General features: G+C 32.3%; 1 protein-coding gene across 6 annotated transcripts in view; it reads right to left on the minus strand.

The window, feature by feature from the left end:
* Window positions 1–5243, minus strand: part of LOC115444907 (ecotropic viral integration site 5 ortholog) — a 28463-nt gene extending 23220 nt beyond the window's left edge. For 3 of the 6 annotated variants that reach the window (XM_030170889.2, XM_030170891.2, XM_030170890.2), the window contains exons 1-2: window positions 5101–5242; window positions 1724–1778 (exon numbers count right to left, since the gene is read on the minus strand). In XM_030170889.2, the coding sequence (XP_030026749.1) occupies window positions 1724–1775 (52 nt within the window). In that variant the 5' untranslated portion in view covers window positions 1776–1778; window positions 5101–5242. Of the gene's footprint in view, window positions 1–1723; window positions 1779–5100 lie in introns of those variants that run through there. The other 3 variants (XM_030170893.2, XM_030170892.2, XM_037443800.1) reach the window with 3 other exon arrangements.
* Window positions 5244–9330: the final 4087 nt, after the last annotated feature.

Here is a 9330-nt window from a genome sequence, read left to right on the forward strand (position 1 = left end):
AACATTCTTTCAAAGACAAAACCGTAACTGATAAACGGGCGTCTGTTAAAATATCGATATCAATAATTTCTAAACAAATCCACCCACCCATCCCTAAGCTCGTGTGTAAACAAACATAATGATTTTAATGTGTATAAATCACGCCTAAAAGAGTCCAAAGCTTAACAAACCAGATCCACATATCATTTTAATTGATAAAACACATCCAAAAAGTAATTATACAAAGATATTTGCTAATTTTCGGTAAAAACAGTTACTAACCTATGAAAATATATTTCGGGGTCTTTCTTGCGTGAATTCGATTTGCATCCTTTCACACAACACTGAGTCATTTTCGAAACTTAACAAATACACTAATAAACACACTGAACAATTGAGAATATGATTATATTACTTTAAATTCAATATTTATGAAGATTTGTTTACATCGTCTGACACTACATGTACTTGCCGACTGGCCAGCATAAAATGGCGTTTCTGCCGCAAGGCGGTCCCAGTGTGTTGAAGTAAACGAAATAGTGCCATATGCGAAGAAAGCAATTATTTTTGTCTTTTTTGTTGCGTTCCAAATAAGCTTTGAGTAAAAGAGATAGACATATATATTGACAATTCTGCGTCGATTTCCCTAACATAAATATAACTTATTCATATAGCTAACTTTTGAGGCCTGTCCTCTTTATATTTAGTCATTGAGTAGACGGGACAACGTCTGTCGACTGTCAGTTAGTTAAAGGAATAAAAAATTCATAAGAAAAAATATCGTTTCACTGAAATGCATATTCTTAAATAATATATATACCTTTCAGTAAAATCAGTGCAGGCAATTAAGAGGGTAAATATATCAATCGAAAATGCAGCAGACCCGCGTTTAATAATATCAATATGAATTAGTATCAGTATTCTTAAAAAGTGGTAAAGATTTATTACGATAAATTTTAACCTATAAATAAATGTGGCTAATTTCGAGAGAGCTTTTATATACCCACTTGTACCCAATCATCCCATGAGAGCATCTTGAAAGTAAAAGCTTTTCAAACACGTACGCCGTTTGCGGTGAGGTTTAATGTAACATTATTCAACGGACAACGGTTATTTAAAAGTGGTGGAGTTAAGCTGTAGGCATATAATAGGTATGTCAACAGCATAAATATGCCGGCTCTACCGGGAGGGTCTCACTCTTTGACCGATAACGACCGCGGAGTGGAAGCATGCCGTTGCGATTTCTGCGGGCTTCAACATTTCCTTTCAATCGTTCACTTTTTATATGGCGAGAATAGCATTCACGACTTATGTTTGGACTTTAGTTCCTCTATGTATTTGGGATGGAAATAAGGAATCTAATGACGACAGGCCGAAAATACACTGAGTTAAATGTATAAAAGTTTCGGTATAGGTATATATCTTTTAAAAATACGAGCCTGAAGTTTATAATCAACCTCATTGTACGGTAGTCAGGAATAGAGCTAGTTCCAGTATGGAAGTATCCACGTTTTGTTTCTTTAAATTACGTATATTATATAAGCTTTATGGCTGGACAAAATAAACTTGCAAAAATATTAAAATCAAACCAAATGTATTGCTTGTGAGTATAATACTATTGTACTAAAAAAATAATCTTATGGTGAGAGCTACTGCAAAGCTATGGATATTACCGATAAAAGTTATACAAACAGCTTGATAGATGTAATAATATTTTTGGAAATATCAATAAAATAACAAATACCTGTAATCTCAACTGAAGAAACTGTCGCACTTATAGCGCCTTCGGCAATCATGAACTGGAAAGAAAAATAAATGACTAAGATATGTATATTTTGTTATAAATGCAGTAGTACTATGATTTTATGGTTATGCTAAACCAAAATATTAACTATCACGGTTCCAATGAATTCTAGGATATGTCGAGCCCCGAGATCGAACAGTAACTTTTTTTAAATAAGTTTATGGTAATTGTTGATCAAATTTATAAAATATATTTGAATTTTCGTATTTCCTAACTTGTAACTCCGCAAAATATGGTACAACTTTTGTGTAACAAATAGTTTCTTCTACATGAGCATCTACTGTGTCTGCTCTGTTTTAACTAAAGTCTCCCCATGATAGATAATCATATATATTTTTAGAGGTTGTAGGCAGTCCGTGTGGACTGGGATAACTGACTGACAAACAACAGTTGTTGATATTAAGGAAAGGAATGGATATCCATGGCGAAGTGGCTTCTAGCAATCACGCTGACCTTACGAAAAGGAAATTTAATACACTGCCCAATTTTCTGAGAGACAGTGATACCGCAGCGATCCAGCCAGATCCGGAAAAAATATAGTACAGAAATAAACAGGCAAAGTAAAATATGTAGGTATATTTACGAAGTATTTTCTTATGGTTGCTGAGTTACAAATGTTAATACATTTTGCCTAAGTTTCTCTCTATAAATCGTTGATAACAACTTTTTGTGAAGTTAAGTCATGTTAAAGCAGTATAGCCGACGGGTTTTTATACCTGTTTTTACACCTACGAATTTGTAAAAAATGTCAGCCGAACCAAATGTTTAGGCAAACGTGACTCATGGCACTAAAATGAGGTGAGTCGATCGTATTATGATAATATAAATCAAGTACAATACTTTTGCCTTCACTGTATTAGTTTCCAATAAGTTCCACAGATGCAATATTAATAATCTCTATCTACTCACCCATAGTAATATACTTTCCCTGATTTTATAACACATATATCAAATTTTATAGAGTTACAGTGCCATGGGGAAAAATTAATATAAAGTTTAAATTACTATATAGTTATGTTTAGATAGAGCTCATCTCCGCGGTTTCAAATGTTAATAATACAAATTTCATCCTATTTCTTTTGTAAGTGGGTTGAGTCACCCAAAAAGAAATAAAAAATATGAACTCGTACATAGTTGGACTTTGGGTTGCGAGCGCCTAAAGCGCTTACCCTAAAGTCCAGTGTATTTGTATAAGCCAGCACTAATCAGGCTAATGAATGTAGTGTCATGATAAAAAAAAAGTTAAACCTATCTTGACTTATATTATTTGCTCATGTGTGGGGTTTAATCTGCAGAGTCCCTTCCCGGAATAAATCTTGTCTAAGTGTTGACAATTCGAAAGACATATTACATTCATATTGTTATGTTGGATTAAAAATATGAACATAATATTCATCTTCTTTGAAATCCTTTTGTTCCCGATTGCAAGATAATAGTTGCGGTATATGTCAAGTTACTAATTTATTTCTTTCTGTACCTGTTCCTACATAATTTCAAGAATGAAAACAAAAGTATTTTATAAGAACATTGCAAAAGATGGCTAATGGGAAAACTATCACCTCGTAGTTCATTGTCACTATTGCATCTTGGCTGTTATCTCCACAGATTATTTCCTAACTTTTAAGCCAAACTATTTTAGTCTGACAATTCTTCTCTATTATAATTAAGACTATGCAAACCTTTTAGCAATATTGATTTTCATAGATTTTTCACAAACATCCATAATTTCTTGCAATAATATTGATAATACAATGACAGGTACATAAACCGTAAAACAAAAACTCACATTTAATATATTTTACACTATATATTATACTGTTAAGTTATATTTTATTGTAACAACATTATTTGTCCCAAATTAATAAAATAATATAATAAACATTATATTATATAATATAATAAACATTATATTAATATAGTAATAATTATTAGTCTACTACTTGGTGCTGATTGCAATTTGTTAACCAGGACATGACACAAATATAAACTGTTGAGATGAAAAAGGTGGCATTGCAATGTAGGTGGTATGAAAGGTAAAAAGACCTTAAATTAATTTCACTGTGTGGTATTATCAATTTATATGATGTCACAACTTCAAAATGGATAACAATAAAAAATGTCACAGTTGAGCACTCAACCATCCTGCGAGCAGGGGCATTATATATTTTTTTAAACTTAATCTATTGTATCTAGATTTAAAATCCAATTTGTTAATGACTTCTTTGATTTGTAGTTTCTACAAGATATATTATATTTATATTTGTTGCTTGATATGTTTCATCATCTGGTTTAATCACTCAATTATCGAATGATGCTTGAAACTATCAAATGGCACGACTAACCTTATGCCAACCCACTGTCAGTCTTTTTGCAATCTAATAAGAATTAGGCCAAGCTTAAAAATAATTAATGATAAAATACATTCGCATAACAATAGCAAATAAACACATTCGCAAGGACAACTTATAACCTTAGAAATGTTTCCTTTATAAAAATTATAGAGCTCATGCCAATAAAAAAAATTACCTCTTTATAAAACAATGTTCCAGCATTAGCATTTAAAAGATATGTATACTTGACAAATTAAAGAGTTTTCTGTAATTTTGAGACAATAGATTTCTCTTTACTTTACATAAGTACCTGATTACTGAACTTCTTGTTGTTGTTCACTTTATTACACAAATATTAAGTTTGTGTAATTTTAAAAAGGTATTTAAATTTTACCACATGCCAAGTATTAAACAACATTGTATGAAGGTTTTTGAATTGATTTTCATGTCTGACACTCAATTTTGTTAAATTAGGTTTCAGACTAATAATAATTATCAGCTATAAACACAGAACGAGTATAAAAAATTATGCATCTAATAATACCAAAATCCGAATAGTTGCAGTAGACAGTAAGCATTTGAAAGTTACTGTTATTTTAGAGGACAGTGGCCAATTATAAAATGGGTTTGAGTAGGACGAGGACACGACTTAACAATGAAAAATCGCAAAATAGATTTCCGCATATTTAGAACTTCGTGACACAAAAGAATGTCGGTTGAGTCGTGGTCTAAAAACTTTGTTACTCGACGAGACGTCAGTATAAGTATTTGCCTATTTAACAATTGGAGTGAAAACATATTTGTTTATGTGAATTAATAAAGCATAAATGCCTACTTCAGTTAAACTTCCGGCTAAAGTACGGTTTGTTTGTAAGGTTATTGCACTAATTTATGTTACTTTCGCAACAATCTAGGTACAATGGTATTGATTTCAATCGACATGTAACAATTAATTACGTAGCGGCATAAGAGCTTATTTATACTCACATTTTAAACTTCTAGTTTATAAAACCGTAAATGACACGATAAATTTATGTAGCTCCGACACAATAATAATAAATTATTTTAAAAAATAAATATCGGAACCGCCCAGCTGGCAAAATTGACTCTACAGACAAAAATTAAAAAACAAAGATAAAAAATATTAGTGGTGAGCTTATGAGAATTCGGTCTTAACTAAATCGATTATGATAATGGGGCGATATCGATTTTAAACTTGCTAGTATTTTAAAAAATCTTCGGATGGTTACTAAACTTCTCTTCCTACAGTGTGTACGGCATGTCCAAGAGAAATATAATTGTCGACTCTCTTTGTTGTCGACTCAGAATTGTCGAACAATTAGGCACATTGGAAAAAAAAATTGTAAAGTTTTTTTGATGAAAATAGTACATTCAAAGAGAATTATAATATATATGGAAAAGTATATTTTTTCCAAAAGAGGGGTAAAACTTCTTCACTAGTGCACAAAATATGTTTTGCAATTCAACAATGCTTACTTGATGCTTGCCTCTACCCTCCATGATACAATATGGAGGGTAGAGGCAAGAAGGATTCTAAATACAGGCAGGGTTTTTTCTTGTTTTAAATATGCTCATCTGAAAAAAATAATAATATCCTCTAATAACTTATAGTTACCATAATCCTTTTTGACGAACACTTTTCCATACACGAGGTGGTTCGAAACAAAGAGAATTATAATATATATGGAAAGTTCGAAATGTATTTAAAAAGTGGTATGAAAAAGAGTCCGTCGAAAAGCGTAAAAAATATGGTGCCGCCACGGTAGCAAGTAGGTAAATATTAAAGATACCGCCAAAAGTTATTACAGTAGGATATTGAAATAAAAAAGAAAAAAACTTTCTCTTAGTTATGACACACTTTTTTAAATAATTATGATAAAGGCATATTTCGATATTAATATAATAACATTCACTTAATAATTTTTCAACCCGACACACTTCACTCGGTCTTGATGTCGTACCCACTTGTTACGCTAGCGCTGTTGTGGTGGGTTTTCGATTTGTAATTTGCTGGTTATCGCTATACTGCCGTGGCGCAAAAGCGGTATGTCAGGGAAACTTTATTTCGAGATAATCGCAGTTTGGTAAATATAGTTTTATAGGTTTTTTTAAGTAGAACTGAGATAGAAAATACTATTTTAAGGTTTTTTTTAAGAAGGTCTAAACAAGATATCGTTATTTAGATAAGTTATCCGACGCCATAAAAATCACAATTTTGCTTTTTTTGAGATATCGTTTTTGAGCTTAGCACGGCAGTATATACCCAAGGATCTTATAATACACGTTGTTGAATTGTCCTCGAGTATCTTTCAGTTTGTCTGAGGAGTTCATAGACTAATATATAATACTGGAAAGAGGAGTTTGCCTCTATATGTGAGTGACAGTTGACGGAGAGCGCTTGGAGAGCGCTATAGTCAAAGAGAATTATAATTTTCCATATATATTACAATTCTCTTTGATTATAATATATAATATGCTCAGAACATGGAAAGCTATAGTGCCACAAACTTATCTGGCGCCGTGGCTGAAAGAGGAACTAACGACGTCATTTTGAAATGTCAATCTGCCTGCCATTCGCTGACATAACTGCCTTTGGTTGTTTGCTTATGTATTTATTTTCCGTTTAGTGGTTATAGCTAACGAAAAATGTTGATAGCTTTAAAAAGTGATGCGAGAAATGTTATATTAAAAGTCTTAAATTTTAAGAAGGAAGAAAATCGTCGTTTTTACACCAAATACCATTCGAAAAATTGTATGAACGCGTAGTTGCCGCCACAAGTTAGTGTTGCAGGCTTTTGAAAATAAATTCCACGTAAACACTGTTTCGTACGTGCTACTAGATTGGATATAAGAATGAAAAAATCTAATTCTTAAATGCCTTCTTTGATTGCAGAAGCCTTCAATAAGATAACAGTGAATGAATAAAAAAACTTGAGAACGAGTATAAAAGTAGGGATATATACTTAGACGAGCCTTTCATCATTAATTTAGCCAGTGGCAGTGAAAGCAAATGTAGTGACTCTGATGACGAAGTGACTAATGAATAAAATAATTCAGGTGTAAAGGCATAGCTGGAGTATTTCAATAAGAGAACACTCGCCATACATTAGATGATCATAATTATTGTGTTAAAATATAAATATTTTTGAAACCTTCTTTCAAATCGCCAGGTGTTTAATGTCAAGTCTAGGTTCACAGGTAGTGTGTGCATAATTTCATATTTTTAACCAACTTTAAAAAAGGAGATCTATTTGGCACTTACTTATGTATTTTATTATTATAGGAACTGCAATATATTTACATATTATAATAGTTTGTTATGGCTGCCAAACAAATATACAAATCTTTATAAGCACATGTACGTATATTAGTTTATCCACGCATTTCTCCGAAACTATTAATCAGAATAGAAATCGATTTAGTAGTTTTCAAAATTTTTACCATAATATTTTTGTTTACATCGACTTGCTTACCCATTTTATTGCAAATATATTTTTACTGGCGACACCAAATGCAATAACAGCGACTATCTCGCTGGGCCAGATAAGTTTGTGGGACTATACACAAGTCTACCCATCTACAAAGTAAAAAAATATAGCTGATGTTTTGTTTGCATCTGTGTATCTGTCACTTCAATTATAATAATGTAAACAAATACATAATGGCATAACGATAAAAAGCGGCGATAGCCTAGTTGGGTGTGGATCGGACTGACGAGACGAATGTCCGTAGGTTCAAATCCCAAGGGCACACACCTCTGACTTTTCTAAATAATTATGTGTGATCTTTGTGAATTATCGCATGCTTTAACGGTGAAGGAGAACATCGTGAGGAAACCTGCATACCTCAGAAATTCCTTATAGAAATTTTGAGGGTGTGTGAAGACTACCAATCTGCATTAGGCTAGCGTGGTGTACTAAGGACTAATTCCTTTCAGTAGTAGAGGAGGCCTGTGCCCAGCAGTGGGCTAGTACTTATATCATACAGAGCGGATGATGATGATGATGACATAATAGCATGAGTACCTACAGTGTACGTATCTACAATTCCATGATGCCGGTTTCAGTTAACCAAATACTTACAAGTAGGTAGTAGCATAATATCTTTCAATGTCATAGAAAGCGTTTTGGCTGTACCTAAAGCTAAAAACCGTACTTTATCTTGCATTGTAAAGTTAGGAGTTTTCTAATCTATGTTACCTATAACACTAGCTACATAACTAATATTAGTTGATACTTCTCTTTGCTCCCGAGAGAGTATACACACTATTTCATTTAGTTGCCGTTATCAGGCGGTTAACTAGTTAGGAACAAAACTACTACTTATTGTGATTATGAAGGTAATAGTAATATTCATTGATTTTAAAGTTCACACTCAGTGGTAGTGCGACTGCTAGCAAGTTAGTTGTTTACGAACTTAATTATTTTCTCAAGTGTATTAACGCAGACATTAATTTAAAGTTAAGGATTTATCTGAAGTTTGATCTGTCTTCCCCAGTTCCTACTAACAACAAGATGTTTAAAGTACTATTTTAGTACATGTGTGCAAGTATTTCAGAAAAATGTTACTTCAGGCAAACATCGCTAATTCTGCTTGAACACACGACGTATTATTCCTTAACAAGACAAAATATATATATCCAATACAAAAAACTGTATAAAAGCTTGGTTTCAAAAACTGGAAAGTATAAATAAAATAAGTTAATGACTACCGCTATAGATCAGGAATGTACCTGTACGGTCATGTTTCGTAGATCTCATTAGCCTCTGCATTATTATTGTAATATCGGCGAGCCTATAATGAAAACAATTATAATAATATCATATGAAATGTCTTTATAGATTCATGCCAACAATATCTTTAAAGTTGCGTTATTATTATTTCATGTTTGATTAGGTCTGTGTCTAACGAACTGACACACCTTTTATATATCTCAATTTTTTCATTCTTATTTGGGAATCGATAACGTTAATTCTCACAAATATATTATACCAGCGGTATTTTTTTGTATCTATCTGATCATTAAAAATGTTGAGTTCCTACATATATATTTTTAAATTTCCGAGCGTTCTGTTTTACCTTAGGTACAGCTTGCTTTCTTTTGTGCAAATTCATTTATTATTATTGCCGTCCTGTAAGGCTACTAGTTCCAATTCAATGGTCTAGAGATTGCGTTATGGACTCGATTTTCCGGAT

This window comes from Manduca sexta, chromosome 27 (assembly GCF_014839805.1).
Source record: "Manduca sexta isolate Smith_Timp_Sample1 chromosome 27, JHU_Msex_v1.0, whole genome shotgun sequence".
Lineage (NCBI taxonomy): Eukaryota > Metazoa > Arthropoda > Insecta > Lepidoptera > Sphingidae > Manduca > Manduca sexta.